Source organism: Cygnus atratus, chromosome 1 (assembly GCF_013377495.2).
Source record: "Cygnus atratus isolate AKBS03 ecotype Queensland, Australia chromosome 1, CAtr_DNAZoo_HiC_assembly, whole genome shotgun sequence".
Lineage (NCBI taxonomy): Eukaryota > Metazoa > Chordata > Aves > Anseriformes > Anatidae > Cygnus > Cygnus atratus.
Window position 1 is genome coordinate 72,803,856 of NC_066362.1, and position 20,713 is coordinate 72,824,568.

Here is a 20,713-nt window from a genome sequence, read left to right on the forward strand (position 1 = left end):
TAGACTTATATGATGTAATAATTGCTTATTCAGCTGCTACAGTGAATATTTTTTGCAGAAGAAAGATAAGCTTTAGAACGTTATCCAAAAGCATGATTCCTGGAATGAGAAACCCTGAATTGCTTCTGGGAATCGTGCAAAAAGCAAGCAAGAGTAAAAGGGAATGGACAATTTTCATGATACTAGCTTTCCAGACCAGTCAAAAAGGGTCAGATTTTTTAAGTAACACTGTAATAGCAGCTATTCTGTACAGCTGCACTGCTGATGGAAAAGCCCATGTACAACCCAGGATTAGATAGCTGTTCATTACACAGTGCTGATCTATGGAACAGTTATAAAACTGTTACCACTAATTATAATATCAAACCAAAGCTACACCTCAGTAACAATAGGCTTATCAAGCTAGTGGTAGCAAAGCTTTCCAGCTCTTCAGAACAAGTGATGTGACCGTCATATTCATTACCTTCCCTGTCACATAACCAGCTGTAGTTGGGAATACATTGGGAAGTAAATCCAGGTCAAGGTCCCAACTCCTTACTAAGGCATTTTCAATCTTTTAAGCACATTAACTAACCTTGTAAAATGTGGTGCAGATCTTGCCCTTTACTCAATTTATTCTGTAAGAGACTCAGCACTATGGAATGCAAGAAAACACAACGTGATTATCACTTCTCAGCATGTGCAGATATGATACAGACAGCAGATGGACTCTGTGAAAGCTCAGCGCTAGTCCAACATGTTTCAGTAACAGTATGTCATCCGGAATTTCTGGAACTCAAGCTTACAACAGACATGCATTGGTTTAGGTTACCAATAAGAAAAATATTTTTTACTTTTACAGTGTACCTTTCTGAGGAAACCTTTCTTTTCTCGTTAAGAAAAAATTCTCTTACCACTGGTGCTCATCCATCTAACTGCCAGCTGAAAAAAAAATGCAAGTCTATGTACAGAATTTGATCCTCAAAATGACAAGATGACAATCTGTATTATTCAGGGCTACATTCCTTGTCTTCTGACCTCCCTTTGCATCTGTACTCTTCCGACAGACACAGAGAAACAGCATATCCCCTTGGCCAAGGCTTTACTGTGCTTTGGGTTCAGGGCAGACAGGCTGTGCTTGACCTGGTCTGCCACTGCCAATACCAATTACTTCTGAAACTATGACACCTGGCTAATACTAGGTCAACAAGCCAGCTGCCTTTGGAGCAGAGGTGGCAGTCAAGTGCTGGCATCTGGGATTTGTAGTCGTGATTTTTTGGCTGTCCTTATAACAAATTGTAGAAACACTCTTTCTGGCAATGAAAACACACTCTGGACAGCCATATACGGCATCAAATAAGACAGAGACATGTTTACACAAGGGGAGCTAGCCGACTTGAAAGGTCTAACTGATAACAGAGTAACATGACAACTACTGCCTTGTTGCATCCTGAACTTGAGTGTAAACCTAGGGATTAGGCACAGAATAAAGGGTAGAGGAGACCTGAAACTATGAAGCAGACATCCACACAACAGAAAATCTGGCCTCACAAGTCCCTGAAACAAATGCTTTGAATTAAGAGCAATGGAGTGATGCAGGAAAGCATACCATCCTCAGCACGACATGGTGTATTTGCTGGATCTCTTCAGACTAAAGTTGGAATTAAGATTCCCTTCCTCCTTTTCACACATAGAGAAAGAAATAACGTGAATGCTTTTCCTCCTCCCAAAGAATCTTCTCTACAGCTCTGTGAGAGACATATCAAGCCCTTCTGGCAAAAATATGAGTGGGTAGAGAAAGGAGTGAGTTGGGGGTTTAAAGGAGAAACCGGGAGTAAAATTTGTTCTGGAAATGAAACACCCAGCGAAACAGAGCAAGTTGGTGTCGATGAGAAGTACCCTACAGCGCAGTTCTTGTTTAGCTTGACCACACATCACATTTGCCAATGTACCGATCAGGTAAGAGGAAAAGACAGAGCCAAACTGCTACATTATTAACGTTTGGATAGAAAGATATTTTCAGTCCTTCCACTATGTTGTTCTTACAGGTTCCCTTATGAATCTACCAGCTTGAACTTCATAATGTACGTGTGACACCTGAAGCCAAGATGTCCTCCCCATGAAAGCACAAGCCAGGAGCCAGTGCATCTGAGGCAGTCTGCAAGACTGTCTCCATCACTCACTGGCTCTCTCCAGTACTGCTCCAGGCTACTCTGGGAGTTCTGATGACAACAGTGTCTCTCTTCCAGGAAGGGAGGGGATATTTAATCATTATGGACTGACAAATAATCACCCACAGTTCATATGCTGCTAAGAAACATGATGCTCTCTGCAAAGACCCTTAAAGGATTTCAGCCTCTACCTTCTGATGCATTCTCAGCTGAGTGTGATTATTTCAGGATAGCTGACATTGCTAAGAAAACCCAGTTGGCATACTAACAAAAGTAGCAGCACCCTAAAGGAAATGCCTGGTATGTTAGTCTGTTTAGTGGTTGGTTTTAAAACAGCCAACATTTTACTGGAAATTTCCTTAGCTCTGGAGAACACTCATTTATTGGGAATGTGGCTCTGGTAGTACCAGCAGTGGCCATCACACAATTAGGGGGATTTTTCAGATATGGCCAAACCTCAATTTATGAGGTGTCTGCTTGCAGTCTATAAAAGAAGCTATTAAAATTGTTGATGGTGGCAGCTGGTGATGAGGTAGCTGATGTGTTTGGTGATAAGGACAAGCCTAAGGGAGGCAATGCTATAATGCAACATGCCTTATTTCCTCTGGCAGGGAAAGTAACTGCTTTAAGTGTGGGTTTTTTATATTGCCTAAGGTCTAATAAAAAAATCGTTCAAAAAAGGGAGGCAATTGGCTACTCAAAAATTACAAAAGGCTCCACCTTTTGCAGGAAAACCATAAGGTATCCTATATGCACATCAAAAAACCATAGAAAATAGGGATGAAGGAGCCCTCAAGATTATCTTGTCCTACCTACTACTCTCAGGCAGAACTGATAAAATGTGATCAGTTCTAGGCAAATTTCTATTTAGTTGTTCATAACAATAGCAAGTGAGACTGCTTCCACAACCTTTCTATGCAATGTGCTTGTATTTCAAATGTCCTTACTGGCAGATAACTTTTACTACTATATTACCTTACTGTCCACTGCAAAAGACCATTTAAACCCACTGTTTCCATTACTACCTCAAATAGACAGGCTCTTACAGACCTCAACCATCTTCTGGGTAGCTGAAGCCTGAAAGTTCACCCAGATGTCTTCTCTGTGAACAAATTAACTTGAATTTTTTCATCATGCAAATAATGAAATTACTTCACACAAGTTGATAACCCTAAGGCACACTTTTTCTTTCTCATTTAGGAACAAATTATCTTCTCTTGATTTCTCCTTTCAAATCTTCAGAAAATATGTCACTGAGAAGTTTTATATAATGTGTTATAATTCATTTATTAGTAGTCCTGTTCACTTGTTTAAAGCCATGATCATGGTATGTACTGTAGTATATGACAGTCTTTAGATATACCTCAAATAACTTTGGATCAAGTGCAAACATACACATACATTTAAATTAAAGCAACTGAAATAGGAAGGATATGAAAACATAACTGAGCAGTGCGTCTCAGAGTGTAAAACACATTTATGCTCAAACACTCCTGTAATTTGTCATGTAAAATGGTTGCAGGAAAATCAGTTTCATACTGGGATCTCTCTATTTTCATCTGACCAGAAAATCAGCAATAATAATAATGTTTTTATATACTGCTTAAGTGAGATATATCTACTCCGTAAGCATTGTTATTGCAAATAAAAGATAAAGACAGACAATGATAAAAGATTCTAATATTGTACCGCTGCTATATTTAAAGAATAGTCTGGAAAGACTATATAGATGGGCACATCTATACAGCACAATGAGACAAGGTTCAAGCAGCTAATAAACTTGGAAAGAACCTTTAGGCTTTACAAAGTAGGAACAAAATAAAGATTAATTTCTCCTATATATTTATATAGCAATGATTTAGGAAAAGTTCTCTTTTGGAGACATTTCTAAAACTCTGTCTTACATTAGATTTTCCTCATTATTCAAACTCTCTCTATATATATTGAGCTGCAAATTGATATCTACCTCTTCCAGGTTTTCTTCCAAAGTATTGACATTACAAGTACTCAGTACTCTGAGCCTGGAGCTCAGTCAGTACTACGACCTTCAAAGCTAGAAGGCAGTAATATTTCAAACGGTTGTAGTGCTGGTAGCATTTGCATGATGTATCATTCCAGTGCTTAGCAAATACTAGGAAATGTCCTAAGAAACCTCAAATATATCAGTCAAAGTATTTCTATATCCCCACACTTACTTTGGCATTTCTTTAGGTATTGCTTTCTCTATTACTAAGCTCAAGGTCTCAACCCAGATTTTGACAGTACTAAAGTGAACCCTTTAGCAAAGAATGCTTTATATGCTTGTGCAGCATGGGTTGTTTGCGGATGTTACCGTAATTCAGAAAATAGTATGACTCCAACGTACTTCCTGTACTTGCGTGGAAAATACCCAAACCTTCATCAACTCTTCTAGAAGGAAAATTAAAAACTAATTGGAATAATTGAAATGAACTCAAATGAAAATTCCTGAGAATTTAGAAATTCTTATTCAGTTCCTTTGTAAGATCCAACAGCACATACTTGAAATCTGGAGGGCAATTTCTCAAAACCTTTAAGAAGTCTAAAGTAGGCTATGCTAAGCACAAAGCAGAGACAGGGGACGCATAAGTGCTGGGAAGAAAAAAAAAGCGTTTAAAAAAAATGTAAAAAGTGAAGGTGAAAAGCTTCATTAACTGCATTAGCTGAAGATGTGCCAGTGTATTGAGCAAAGCATTAGCACTGGAGATTGTTGTATCCTGTCAAACAGAGAAGAATTTCAACACAACTCTTACTGAAGCGTCCCAGTATCTTGCCAAGAGATGATTTCAGCAGGACAAGAATCATCACCCTGTCTGATAAACAGGCAGGTCACTGTCACAATTCTTCCTTTATTGTATGCACTCTCCCTGTCACTGTAAACTAACCAGTACATCCCCTTTGTAGGCACTCCTGTGACTATTCCTTCCCCAGCTACCTGACACTACCCTGAATGTTTCTAAATTGATTTTTACTTACAAAATATTATGCCCAGGAATTCTTTACATTCTTCTAGGGCTCTTCACTGATCTGTATCAACGTTTCCTCTCCTTCATATTCTGTCTTTTTGCTTCATATGTCCCCTTCCAACGTTTTTGTTCTTGCTCCTGTTGACTCCTTCATATACTTTTTTTTTTGAACATTTTCTGGACAACGTTTCTATTATTTCTTACCCTGCAGAGTCTTCTCAGTCTTCTGGCTCCACTAATACATTTTATCTTGGAGCAGTGTTATTCACTCTCCCAGTTTTATTACCTGTAATGACTCAACTAATAAAATCTCAGCTCCTGACCTACTTCCTTCCATCTAATTTACATGTACATACATGTGCTTGACTTTTCCCGAGTGCTTTACAGAAATGTTTGTCTATTCCAGCTAAAAAGATCAGCTAATTTTTTTTCTTCCTTAACTTTATTCATTTTCCTTATTCACTGTCAGCCATCACTTTTGGCTAACTGTATTCATAAACTTTTGTTCATTTACCTTTTTCATACTAAACCATTCTATCCCACCAAGAAAATTGTCACCCATGCCATGATTTTTTAATTCAGATTTCAACTCTCTCTTTCTTGACCTTCTCCATCTCATCCCCTTGTACTCTTTACACGTATTCTCTACAACTAGTAGACCTATAATCTGCTTACTGAATTGATTTTGCCACCTACTTCTTATGGTCTAACCGTAACTCCTGAAATCAAATTTATATTCTTTTATGGTCCCAGGTAACTATTTCTGTGAAGTTCTGGAAGAGCTATGACCCATCCTTCATTTCAGAAAATGTTAATAAAAATATTGTTGAACTTAAGTTGGTCTTAAGGCAACTATTTATTAAAAATGTGTTGAGTTGGTATGAAACTTGCAGAATGGGCTGAAGCGCTACAATAAATAAATAAATTTTGAAAATCCATTGACCTGCTATCAGATTTTGCCTGAAATCTGACAGAATAGTATAAATATGCTGCAGTAACTTGATAAGTTAGTTCATGAATTTTCATCTTGGATTTCACTAACATGTCTGCCTTCAATTACACAGATGAAAAAACAAGAGTTTAACATTTTGCTCTTCCCCTGATTGCAATAAAATGTCATGCCAGAAAGTGGACTATTAAAAGGAAATTCAAGTGAAAACTAATTTAGAGATAGCACTCATGTTTCAGAATTAGACTTTTTGTTGGTATGTGATTTTTAGGGAGATATTATCTATGATAGCAGGCAAGAAAGAACAAACCTAGCCTTTTCTAAGTCCTACCTCCACCCATATACTTGTTATAAATTTACTTCTATAAAAGCGCATGTAAAAGCCATGGTCTTAAAATAAAACTCATTCCACACACTCAGTGGAACATTTTCTTTTATTACAAACTATAAGCTCACCCTGAATAGCCATGTTTCCAGATGTTTAGTGAGTTAAACTGTCTGTGTCTGTAGTACCAAGACATGCCAAAGACACAGCTAGAGGATGAACTGTTCACACACTGACTGGACATAACGATGTGAGCAATCCAGCTTTTTCAGCAGAGACGGTAGTTTATACCAAGGCAAAATTTTTTGTAACAAGAATGCAATGTTTACAGGAAAATCAAGTTGTGTTATACAGCCTAGCAGGTTTTTAAGATCCTTACTCTTGCAAAGAATGACATGCATCTTCACGTGACTATCTTCACGTGCATTGGGCAGTTCCCCTTAATCCAGACTCTTCTTTTTTCAGAATGAGGACTACTGATTAATAGATACTGATGATTCACTAGTAAGGAAAAGCAATTAGAAAACTGACAGAAACAAGCTTAAGAGGAAGTTGTATTTCAGAAATATGTTGCTATAGCAACTTGGCAATTGTATCTTTAAAGCCCTCTGGAGATAATCTTCACCCCAAGCCCCTTGATACTAGGTGCACAGAGGAATCCAGACTCTGCCCCAAAGAGCATACACTTGAATAACATGAATTCACCATGTAGTTTCTTTATTGGCCTGCAAAACACAGATGGCCTCGTGAAATAATGCAGAAAAGTTATCTTACAGCAACTACGATTGCTAGTAATTACTAAAGCATATTCACATTCTCAAAAAATATTTAACCTCAGCAGTCTACTCTTCAAGAAGTAGTGTCCTAGAAAAGGTTTCTTATCTGCTTTTAAACATCCAAATCTAATTTTATCCAAGTTACTGTTTTCAAAATTCTAAGGATGCAGAAATTCACAGTGAAATTAGAGTATTGATCTTTATTTGAGACTAGAGACCTAACGTACCTTTTATCACCAAATTTGTCTACACTTTGTGATAACAACCTTTGAAAACTTGAACTTATCTAATTACTTAGTTTTTCTAAAAAGTAGTGCACTAGTTAAGGCTAAAGGTACACTGCATTACAAAGTAAAGTTATTTAGTGTTTCACAATAATGCTGAAAATTACTATGTCCCTTTAGTGCATCACAGTTACAAATTTGCTGATGTACCCTGTTGTCTGAAAGAAAGCAGGCGCTATCCTGGGATTTTAGCACTAAACATTGCTTTCTTAAGCTTCTTTATTCTGTTCCTCCTTTTTTTAAAAGAAGCGGCTAACACCTCTGTGACAAAAGCAAAATATCTGTGACAAGTGCTCTGCAATATACAAAAATATAAGAGCTAAAATACTGCAACGATAAGAAATAATTTACTTCACTGGCTTTTGTCTGCGGCTGTTAGACCAATGCCAGGGACCATATGTTTGTAAACGCTTGCCTGGGGAATGGCATGGCCAAGCCTCAACTCGCAAAGGCCCCCTTTGGTGCTCCTCTAGCAGAAAGTCATTTAGCTGCGGGCTAGGATAAATTCACCATCACCACATGAAAAGCAGCTTCTTTGCTGTATCTTATCAGTTATGTTTTCATTGGATTACTCTGCTGACTTAAATGAATATCCTCCGTTTATATAGTTTTAAGAGAATGCGGAAAAAGTGCATAATCTAGAAAGAGAAGCACGGCTTGGATCCAGAGCCCTACTTTCACAAGCACCCCCACCACACGATATCATTCATAAATACTTCAGTATTTAAAAGGCCCGTATGCTTTGCTTCGCTATTCCTCCTGCTGCAGCGCGGTTCCACACTCTTGATCCCACTTTTCTTTGTGGGGCACACAGTGTGCCCCGAAGCCAGCGGACCGAACCAGCCCCCTCTCCCGAGGCTGGCTTCGGGGCACCGCCATCTCGGAGGGAGCCCGGCGTTTCAGGGGTCCCTGAACGGGCCGGGCCGGGCCGGGCCGGAGAACTGTGAGGAACCGAGAGCCGCAGCCCGGCCACCCCGGCAGGCACCCTCCACAGCTTGGGCAGCGGAGCCGGTGCACGCCCCGCCTTTCTGCTCCCTCACCCTCGTGGCAGCGGCGGGGCTTCAAAGCCTGCCCGGAGACACCCGGGGGGGGGTGGGTACGGTGGTCCCCGCCGCCCCCTTCCCCGAGCCTTCTCGCCCCGCGGGGCCGCTCCGGGGGTCACCTCACAGATAGACAGACAGCCCTTACCTTGGCCGCGGAGCGCGGGCGGCAGCAGCGCCAGGAGCAGGAGCAGCCGCAGCGGCCGGGCCCCGCCGAGGTTGTCCATCGGCCGCCGGCGGGAGCACTGGCACCGAGCGGGGGCAGGGGGGGGCTCGGCGATCCTGGGGCGGCGGCGAGGTTCCCCGCTTTTCTCTCGCTCTTGCTGCTTGTTTCTGTTGTTATCCCAGCCGCCCGAGACCGGTTGGGAAGGAGCTCGCAGGAACCCCCCGCTTGGTGGGCTTTACAAAGATTTAATTCACCGCCTGCCCGGTTAATTGCACAGCCTGCAAGTGCTCGGCAGAGGAGAGCAGCGCTGCGGCTTGGAGGCAGGGACCCTATTGCTTCTGATACCCCTACTCTCTCCCCGCCACCCCCACACACGCTGTAAAAGTGACTCCCTTCGGCTCGGAAAACTTTGCAGATCCTCAGCGTGAACCTAGGGACGGCGTGACTGATTCTGCGAGGGAGAAATGCAGCAAATTCCCTCGGTGCCAAGTAGGAGAAAGCCACAAACAAAAAGCAAAGCGAAGCAAAAACAAAACAAAAGAAGCCACCTAGCAGGGAAGGCAAGGTTCAACCTCTGGAGAGATTTCCAACCCCCCTTTCGTGGTCTTTCCACCGATTTTACGCCACGATAACTTTTTTTTTTTTTTCCTATGAAGAGGGTTTTAAAAAGGAGAGGTATTCTAGAATATTTCGATGAAATTAACTGGAAACAAACTTCCCTTCTTTCCTCCCCCTCCTTGTAAAGGAACAGGATGAGAATTTCTACCCAAATGAGGCAGTCTGTCGACCCCCTCCCCTTTTTTTTTTTTTTTTTTTTTTTTTTTTTTTTTTTTTTTTACCCCTTATCTTATTTAAACAGGAACACAAACACTGATAGTGGTCAAAGGAAGAGCTGGTTTGAAAGCACCCAGTTGGCTATGTTGTTGCCAAGATCTTTCAGATAATATGGGCAATAATATTTGCAGGCAAATGCGTGTGGAAACAACTGGGGAGTTCATCACCCCTCTACACTTTGCCCTAAGTTTTACTCAGAAGAGCAGTTGGAAGCTACTTTATATTTACTTGGTCGTTGTGCCACAGGGACCCTGACTGGACTGTTTGTGTTGTAACCCCTCAATAACAATGTTAGAATATCCCTCCTCAAAACGTCTGGAAAAAACTGGAGGGGGAAAAAAAAAAAAAAAAAGGATTTAAGACACTAAGAGTTGAAAGCATGCATTTTTTCCTGCACCTGATTACTTGTTCTTTCCTTTCCTTACACAAGAACAGAAAAATGGCCATATGCCCATGGTCCAACTAGCCAAGAGCTTGCTTTTGGCAATGATCATAAGTGGTCACCAGAGGAAGGGAAAGACCAAGGCAAGCATGTGATGTTATCCTCCCAGCCTCCGGCTGCTTTGAGTTTAGAGCATTTCCTGTGTGGAATGCAGTTTATGTGTACTTAGTAGCCCTCAATGAGTTTCTATTCCAGGTATTTATCCAGTGTCCCCATGAGTTCTTGTAATCCTTTATCATCCAATATATCCTTTGGGAGCAGGTTTCGTAGCTCTGCCACTGACTGGGCAGAGGGTTGTTTCTTTTTGTTACTCAGCTACCTTCTTACAGCACCTCCTAACTGCTGCAGGAAGAGACACCAAAGAACTAGCCTTATCCACTCTCTTAGCGCCATGATCTTATTTTGCCAGGTCAGCTTTTTGACGGATGTTTCCTTTTTTTTTTTTCCCCCCTGTTTTATTGGGAGGGGGCAATTGGAAAAAGGGAAGAATGGAGGACTGACTTTATTTGGGTGTATTTTTTACTTCCATTCCTTACACACAACTGTCTATATCTCTCTTCTTTAAACACCCTGTTTTTAAGTTTAACATCAGTTATAGCGACACTTTCACAGTGTTTCATCACAACCTCCACACTACAGTTTTTTACACGTCAGACAGCTGCAGGAGGCAAGTGACAAAGATGACACCTTGTTTGTACCAGCTTACTGAACCTGTGGCATCTCATCTATGGAATCCCTGGATTGAGTTCCATTGTGGCTTATTTCACTTTAAACCCACTCCTAATTGATTAAAGGTGAATAGAAAGAAGTTTACAGTGATTTAGTTAAACGGGTGAAGTCACACATAATAGCTTGTCCACACATGGACTTACTCTGATTAACACCATGTGTGGACATGATTAATCTATAGTAAAAATTCCTCCTTCCTGCTTAGTTTGCCACCACAAGCTGTTTACCAGAAATGAGGCAAACTCAAGTAACAGTTTTAAGAAATATTTCTAGAAACCATCACAGCTATAGTTATCTCAAGATCTGATAATAGTTTTTTGTTGGTTTTGTTGTTATTGGTGGTTCTTTTGCATAATATTAATGCACACTTCTCATATAAATTGGGACTCTCACCTACAATCAGATTCGGTGGCCTGGAGTACATGTGATTCTAATTACTGACTCCAAACTTTGTAATAAGCTAAACCGTGCACTTAGGGCTCAGTTCAAAGCTCCTGGAAGTCAATGGAAAGTAAAGGCTCGTGAGAGGGAACATTTTGCATAACCACATTTTTTCTTACATCTGTTTGCAAAGGCCCTGTAATCCTTTGTGTAGCTTTTAAAACAAACAAATTCTTTAATGAGGATTTTATTTTTACTTCAGAAGAATAAAAATCATTTGCAGAAGCTCAGATTAATGAGTAATGACAGCATAACAAATCATTGCGCAAGTCATTTCCAAGGGTCTTGTTGAGAGTAGATACACACAAGTGGACTCACAAAGAATTTTGAATTACTCTAACAAACCCATTACCGTCTACGGCAGCAGGTTCACAGTTCTTTCTTTATTTGTCTACTTACTTTCATGGGAATAGCAATTCTTGAAATGGCCTGAATAAGCCTATGTAAGGACATCAAATTCTGCCTGGCGAACAAAGCTGCCTTATTGTCCCAGCTGTTGTACTTCCTAGCCTTTCTGGGTTACTGCAGCTCCCAGATCCTGCCTTTTTTGTTGTTGTTGTTGTTTTTTTCCTCCACCCATCTGTCCCAGAAGTTGAGCAAAACAGAGGGAAAGGAAATTGCTTTATCTTCCCTGTTTTGAAGAAGGATATTGCAAGGAAGAAAATAGATACACCTGGAAATGAAATCTATCTGTAGTTACTGAAGGGAAACTCATTGGCCCATATAGCAAAAACTGAAGCCATGTTTTGTCTCTCGTTAAGGAAATGTGCCATACTGAAGATGCAATAAAAGGCCTCTTTTCTCTTCTGAAGAAAAATATTACTCCATTCACTGCTATGGGTGCACAAGGATTAAGAAAAGCCCATGGAGATCTTACCATCTCTCAATATTAAAAAAAGACCTCAAACTCTACAGTAAGCAAATCCATAGCTATTGGAGTACAAATGAGTCACTCAGCTTAGCACCAAATATTAGTATATGCAAAGTACAGCTGGCACTCAGCTTCTTTCCTAGAGAAAACACTACCAGAAACTTTTCTGACTTAAAAAATAATTAGAATAATAAGGAAGATATTCTATTTGCAACACAAGGAAACAACAGTGTCACATAATCATTTCAATATTGGAAAGTTTGGAAATTTACTGTTTTTAACATCTTAATATTGGAAACTGATTTTAAGGCTTGTGGAAACCATTCTGACTCTCTTATCTGTCCTGAAAAGGCAGAAAATTTTCTGACTAAACTAGAACACACCTTATACAATAAACTACATCAGAGTTTTCAGAGACGGGTGCACCACAATCCTTAGTTATTTTTGAAACTATTAATGACATCACAGATGACCATTTCTTGCTTATTTTGAGTCTAAAGCAATCTAGTTTAGTTCTAAATAGATCTGTGGGCTCATACTTACAGGGAAGTTACTGTTTGTTTGTACTGTGCTTTGTGTATCTTCAGTGACCATCAAGGCAATTTAGGGTAATGTAGCCTGTGGACACTTTGTATGCACCTTCCATTATCCTTGCTAGGGATTAGCTTGGAATAAAATCTCCTTTTTGATAAATCAGTTTGTACCCCAAGCCACAGGCTTATCTTTGTTCTCAAATGCAGAACTACTGACTATCCACACCAAAGAGATACTGGCCTGAATCATGCCAGGCCATAGATGAGGAATGGAAGATGGGAGGACTGAGAGCCTGCTATGTTCTCTAATATGTATGAAATTATGCCTCCAAGTCTAGTCAAGAAGGCTAGCCTAGCCACCATCTTATATCCCATCTGGTTTATGACAGCATCCTGAAGCTAAGCTGGTTTGGGACTCTTTCCAGAATAATTACAATGTCAGATGAAATTTATAACCATCCTAAATTTGAACTGCTCTTTATATAAATATATAGATATGTATATATACATGTATATAAAATAATGTGGATGCCAATAGTTCAAGTCACTTATTCTCTGTGGGCAGCAATACAGATGCTTGTATCCAAACTAGGAAACGTAGCTGTTCTCTATGGCTCAAATACATAAGGGCTGTTAGAAGAGCTTAGTTAATAGAGCTTTCCTTGCACAGAAGAACCCTTTCACAGCTAGATTGATCTCTGAACATTTTTTCCTCTTTGCATGGATTAGCTTGTGAATACCAAGGCAGAATTCAACTTTTTGTTGTTGTTGTTTAATATTCCAGACTGAGACTCATAACCCTGAGACCTTTTTGACATCACTGATTCTAACTACTTTGAGTTTTTACCCATTTTTGAGTTTGTATCCATTTTGTAAGTGTTGCCTATGTTTTGTTTTCTTTTCTGACTGATTAGGAAAAAAAAAAATCTATCTTGGACACTCGAGAGACACAATGGTTTTCTATTAATATGTATAGGGTCTGCTTCTAAGACAAAGAGGAGTTTATTGGGGGATAAAGGAATGCTTTGATGATCCATGTCATATCCCTTGTGGCATTACTTGTAGAATTTAGGGATAAGTCAGTCTGACATTCATGAGGTATTTCCTGCCTCTCCTCCTAGAGTTGCATCCTTGCAGTCTCTCAGATCTCCCCCTTCCCATAAATTTCCTTTCCCCTTCTAGACTCTGTCATGTCACTGCAGGCAGAGCTAGTCTTCTTTCTGAACAGTCAAGGCACTTTCCAGGATCTCAGGCCTAGGAAGGCGAGGCTCCATTTACATAAGATGGAGAGCAGTGTGAGTCATGCACATATGGCTTGGAGGAAGGGGACAATGGTATTGCCTTAGACTCTGCCTGGAGCCTCCACAAATCTAACAACAGCAGGGATCAGTCATTATTTTTGCTGCAGTCTCTCAGGGGGTGACTCTTAAAGTTGCCCATCAGCATCTGTGCCAGTGGTTAGTTTCAATGTTCAAACAGAAATAAGATCTCATTATAAAGGGTGGGGAAAAGCCATCAATAAAGTAAATGGCTATTCTGGCAAAAGGCCATTCTGGCAAAAGGCCATTTCCCTTCCTGACATCTCTGATAAATCTGAGCTCCATCCCTGTCAAACAAAAATAATATCCAAGTATGTGACCAAATGATCTTTGGGAAAGAGCGAATATACAAAAGAGAATACAAGGCATTTCAGGTTTGCATAAATAAAATTCCAGAGTCTACTGTATTTAACAGCTCGACATCGGGGGCATACAGTTTTCTATAACATTTCCTCATGGTCACTTAAAACCTAGTTCATTCAGAGCTGTTTCATTATTGTTTTATTAATTTGCTCCATTATTTACAAATGTTTTTGCTTAAGTCTAATAAGAAAAGAAGCCATCCTATCCATCTGCAAACAATCCCAGTCTTGCCAGAAAACTTTTGTCATACCTCTCAGCAGAGACTGAAATTTAAACTCAGTATAATGTAAGCAGCAAGTCAGCAGAAAAGAGCTGATAAAGCTCTACAGTAAATTTATGTATATTGGGTTTCTTCCTTTCCCTCAGCCTCACATACAGCCTCTGTTTCTTTTTCTCAGCCTTGGTTTCTTTAATAGAGGTTCCCAAACTTTATTTACTCATGTACCACTCTTCTAGACTTTACAGACTTGGGCAGTAATATCTTTGTCCTAGGAACCCAAGATCTTCCTTGGTGGCCTGATTCTACAAACACATGTTAATAATATTATACACAAGGAGTGAGGGTTGCATTTAGCCAATGCTTGCACAATTCTGAGTGGTGGCTATGAGAGGACACCTTAATACAAATTAATTTAAAAGTTATTGTAGTGCAGCAAACTGTTTGGAAAGAAAATACTATAAATTTACCATATTTTCTGGCTTGGTTCTTCAGAAACTGACATCTGGGATATGCAAAGTTGGTGGACACTGTCTCTTAATCAGAAGGCCGGCTGGATCAGAATACCTTTGGACAGCCGAAAAAGTAAAAATAAATAGATTAGATCTATAAAATGAACCCTAATGGGTTAAATCATTCCATGCTACGTGTCCTGTGGCTACCAGGTCTCAGGTTAGACATTTTGAATTGTATACACTACATCACTAGCCACAGCCTACGTAGATGAGGAGGTCGGCTCACAGTTGGAGCACAACTGTAGTTTACTTTTGGTTTTGCATAAAAATGGAGTTTTCTGTCTGTAAGGGCCTACTCTCATGTTCCCTTAGGTCCTTGCTGAGCTCTGGAAGCAGAGCTAGCAACAGATGTGAGGTTCCATTTAAAAACAAGCTCTAACCAACCACCCCTGTGCTATCCATTTATTCCAGCAAGCTGCTTCCTCTCACTCTGCTTAGTTCTTTCAGCTGTGATCTCACAAGTGTTCTTAGACCTAGTCATAGAGTTTGGAACTGGCTCAATGACATATTCCTCCTAGAGGAAAGAATAGTCCCCAGCTGTATGAAAAGAGGATGTGACAGCAGCAACTTACACCAAAGTGAAGAGCTGAAAAACCATACTCAAAAAACGACCCCCCACATCCCGCAAGCCCCAACTGTTCAGGATTTAATTATCTGGAAGAAATGTGGCCTGCTAAACAGCACATTTGAGCAGCCTTTAAAAGAGGTTATGCTTCCAGCTCTCTTCTTGGCTTATAAGACATCATTTGGTAAAATACTTTACCTTTCTGTGCCTCATTTTATCTATAAGAGTAACCCGATATGTAAAATGTTTTGAGCTCCACAAAATTCAACAAGCTGCGTAACAGTTAGCTGTTACAAACTAGCAACCTTGAGCCATTAAGTTCACATGAATGTGATATGAAGCAATTTAGGCCAATTTTAACTTAACTTTTATTTCCCCTATTTAAAGGCAGCATCTTATACAGTTGTCTGTGTTAGAATAATATTAGTGCTCAGAATAGCTCTCATATTCTTTCCTCTAAACATAGAAATCTACAGACAGCCAAATTTCCAGCTGAATAGCAGATACATACATTTGCTTGGATAGTTATTCCATAATTTGTACTTCTGAAACGCTCCACAAACATACAGGCGAGGCATTATGACAATCTAACTTAAGTCATAGCTTCACACGTAAGTCATAGCTTCGCACGTAAGTCATAGCTTCATTGCAAGTCAGAAAATGGGATTCTTCTAAGATTTTAGATTCTCTGTTAAGTAGGTGTCATTAGGCATGCGTTTAAGGGTAATATAAATTGTCTTAGCTGTTATAAAGCAGATAGCTAGTTAGAAAGGCATTTGGAGAATCATTAACATGAAACCATAAAAAGAAGTTTCTTTATTTGCAGCTTTCACTTTTTTCTTCAGTTTATGCAATATACTGTATTTAATAGCTCTACTGAAGACGAATGAAATCTTGGCTCTAAGGAAATCATTGGCAACATTCCCACTGATTTCAGTGGGGCCAATACTGCTGTTAATTCTTCCCTACAAGGAAAATCAAGATTGCCTAAGAAATTGACCTGCCTCTGTTAAGACTAAGATCCAGCCTGCTTACAATTTGAAGTGACCTTTTACAATTACTAAGGCTGTTATTCTTGAGAATTTGCCAAATCCTTAAAACAAAACTAGCATCATAAATTTTCCCCAAAGTTTTGCCCTGGACTAAAACATACCTCTCACTTTATAAATGAAAGCACCTATGCAGACATATCTTCCAATGGTATCACTGACAGTTTTTCTTGTATAGAAATTTTAAGAAATTATTCTCACTTTCAGAAAAAAAAATAATCGTTTGTTAAATGAACACTGATGAAATGTTTTGCCCTCAGGTCTGACATTTCACTGTAAACACACTAGAATATACAAAATTTGGTGAAACAAATATAAAAAAGTAACATGTTATTTTGTACGTCCTGAAACTATCAGAACTAAGGATGATTTAAATATGTGTTTACAGCAGACTAATCATTACTTTGCTGTACTTGGTATGTTTCAGCTTGTTTGTTCCCATCAAAATATAAAGAAGACTTTGTGATCTGAAAAAAAAAAAAAAAAAAAAAAAAAAAAAAAAAAAAAAAAAACCTTAAACTTCTAGGACATGCATGCACAAAGATACAGAGATAACAGTTCCACACCTTCCACTAAGGTCTCATCAGATCTACTTCAGTAATCTACTCAAGTTTCTACACATATTTAGATATTTCTTATAATGTGCCTTGTACCTCAGATCTGTTCCATCTAGCAGCAGCAATACCAAAAGCCAATACTGTTTTGTTTGTTTCATTTACCAAAGCCAGGGCATTAATATCAATCACAATATAACCTTATACCGCATATTCTGCTACTGAGCTATACTTTACAATCACGACTGGTTTGGTGGCATTATGTTTTATAAGATGTAGTGTGCACAACTTATTCCTGTCCACTCCTTGACTACTACACAAAGATTGAAAACCACATCACCAGATAACAAGAAACTCTGCATTCAACACGTGAAAGAAAATACAGTAGCATTGTCGTATGGCAACAAAAACCCTAAAAATCTAACCATGAAGATTCTCTATCATGATACATCTTCCATTTTTAAGGGGCTTTGCTAAATACACTGAATTCAGATACTTGTTAGTGGTCACTGAATAAAATCTCTGTGTCCCCTTATCAGTCCTTCCAGCTGCTTAGATGCATTTTTCTTTTGAACTCTGGAAAATTTTCCTGTGGATGTTAAAGTGTTGCTGTTCTCTTCCTAGGTGAAAGAAATGTGACTGTTTGCCCCAAACCAGCAAAGCTAAAAATAGATTTAAGTTTGCAAATAACTGTCACTGAAGTAAATTGTAATATTCCTACTGGAGTGGTGTAGGACTTGTTCCCATGAGATGTCATGTAGTCTGATTTCAATATAGCAAAACACTTAATACTTTTTTAATAGTGTTATTAATTTCAGTGGGATTACTCACACACCTGAATTTATGTATGCCCTTAAATTCTTTACTAAACTGGGTTATATACAGTGTCCTAAACAGAAAAGCTCGGTCATGCTTTTCATTTTCTAATATATATGCTGGGAACTGTTGTCTTTCACTACTATTTCTCAAGTGCTATTTAAAAATTAGCATTTGCAAGGCTCCATCATGGGTCAAAATAACCTTTTCCACGTACACACTACTCATACCTCCTTCTGTATTTACTGACCATTTGCACAATTTGAAGTCCTTTTGACTTCATTTGGTGTTACAGTGATCTATTTCATTTTTTAGAAAAGCCATCCTTACTAGAAATGTCTGTATGATCTCTCCTGTTTTCCTGTACATTTTCTAGTAAAAATTTCTTGCTGGAGCTGAGCTCCTGATGTTTAACTCAATTTTGGAGAAAAGGACATGAATAATAATGTCAGCATTGCTTTTATGTCTAAAAGTGACCTTAGATTTTGAAAAGGTATTAACCGAACAGTCTGTTTCTCTGATATTCTGTGGTTTTTTTCTACTATGAAGAGGGCAATGATGTTCTCCTTTTTAAAGAGCTAGCCAGCTTGTCATTTAATTTTTCTTCATTAATGACTTTCTTGGAGATCAGACGCAAGAACATGCTTGTATTTCAAGAAAGTACATCCCATATTATCTTTAACCTACATGGTGCAGCTAACTACAGGAGTGAACACACAGGGGCTTTCATTTGGGCTTCGAGGAAATACACAGGTTGCTAGTTTTTACTTAATACCATGCTGTCACACCATCGTGACTATTGCTCATGGTTACACATGGAGGAATCACTCCCTTATCTTATTACACAGACATTAGCTGTATACAGCTAGAGTATCTGGTGGGATCCCATTTGTGAGACAGACCTCTAGATATTGTCTTGATAAAAATAGTAACTAATAGTAGTAATAACAGTATAAGTGATCTCAATAAATAACAGAGAAAAAAAAATTTTTGATGGTAGCCTACAGAATTCCTTTCATCTTTTCTCCCTTCCTACATTCCTACATGGCTCCTCCTTATAAAATATACTTACTATTTGCCTTAGATGCTAAAATTAAAATACTTAGGCTTTAAGCTGTCAAAGTTGTTAACAGCTTCTCATCAGACTGGGAGCTTTTAAGATGGAAGATTAACTAGATACGTTTCTTGTTTGAAAGACATGACTGCTCTTAGAAGCAGAGCCAGGCTGGACATGAAACTTAAATGTGACCTTATACAAGCCTCACTATTTATGCTGGCAGGTAAGCGAGGCCAAAAAAGTACTCATCGGAAAGATTTTAGCAGCTTTAGCAGCATTAATACTGCTTTCAGCATGGGTTCTTTGGGGCTTATTGTGAGTATTCACAGTATTTTCTAGATGTTTTCCTTGGGTCCTAAGTTCTGTATGGCCCTTAAGTCCAGACATATAATAATGGGGGAATCTAAAAGTAATTTTTTCTAAAATTAGAAATGATTTTTTTTTTTTTACTAATATAGCTTCTAGAGAAAGTTTCTATCATATCTATGTACAACCACCTATGAAGCTTTCATTTAGAAATATTGCCAAAAATGACAAATTATTTGTATATTTCAGCCATCTTAGGTTGTTGCTATCATTTTAAATATTTCCTAGTTGATATTCTTTGATTTTTTGGGGTTTTGTTTTCTTCTTTTTATTTTTTATTTGCAGTCATTTTGATGAATGCTTTGGCTGTCACAGAACCATCATACACTAATAAACTCTCTTAAAAGTTCCTTTGTTCTGCCCAGAGTAACGTAAAAGGGTTTTGTTTACAATCTCTTTCTTATTTACAGTCACAGCTGAGCAACATATATAGCAGCATGGAGAGATTTAAGTTACACATTACGACTACGAGGTCCTTACACAGCTTGAGAACCTGAGTACACACATAATAATTTCTGTCTGTCCATCTCTGTTCTATGTGACACTGTTCAAAATTTTATTTTTTTTTTTTAGAGGAAAATAGCCAATGTGAGTTTGTCTGGCTCAGATTTTACATAGTTTGTACTACTTTGGCATTGCACACCCAGGTTGTACTTTATTTGGAAGCATTTTCATGGTGCTCCTCTCTGTATTGCAGTGGACTCAAAAATATAATGTATAGCTGTTTTCCATTGTACATAGGATACGGAACTCTTAGTTATCATAAGTACAGGGTACATGTTTTCTGAAACATCAAAAAAAAAATTACTTAAATTATCATTACAAAAATGCAAAGCTTGAGCATATATTTGTTTGTGTATTTATGTATGTATGCACGCAATTTTACACTGGCCTGGTTTTTGGTTCAACTTATCCACAGTTCCAGTGGAAAGAGATGGGAGGTTAATGTTCAGCGTCTCTCAAAATGAAGAATTCTTATTTAAAAAATCACTTATACATTTCAGTAAGTTAGATGTTTTTGCCTAAGGACTCCTGCACTCAGCCATAATTTCAGCAGAAGACTGCACAAATACTCTAAAAAGTCATCCATGGCATGAAGAAAAATGGAAGTGGTATCCTAACTAGCAATGCAAGAGTAGTAAAAATATATGTATGTCAAGATTCTCAACTGTGTAAATCGCCATGGCTCCACTCATTTCAACTGAACTGTGACAATTTACAACACAAGAGGATTTGCAACTCTTATAAAAAAAAGGAAGTATAGTATCCTACCTCTTTCTGCATTTCTATTTGTAGCATAGGCAGTTTCATAGTGTTTCTTCAAAGACACTCCAGTTCATCTCTGGGAAAAAAAAGAAAGGAAAAAAA

At 38.7% G+C, this 20,713-nt stretch overlaps 1 protein-coding gene across 2 annotated transcripts in view; it reads right to left on the reverse strand.

The window, feature by feature from the left end:
• FBLN1 (fibulin 1) overlaps window positions 1–9,142 on the reverse strand; it is an 81,763-nt gene extending 72,621 nt beyond the window's left edge. Inside the window, exon 1 of one of the 2 annotated variants that reach the window (XM_035551020.2) lies at window positions 8,657–9,142. In XM_035551020.2, the coding sequence (XP_035406913.1) occupies window positions 8,657–8,735 (79 nt within the window). In that variant the 5' untranslated portion in view covers window positions 8,736–9,142. The remainder of the gene's footprint in view (window positions 1–8,656) is intronic. The other variant, XM_035551022.2, reaches the window with a different exon arrangement.
• Window positions 9,143–20,713: the final 11,571 nt, after the last annotated feature.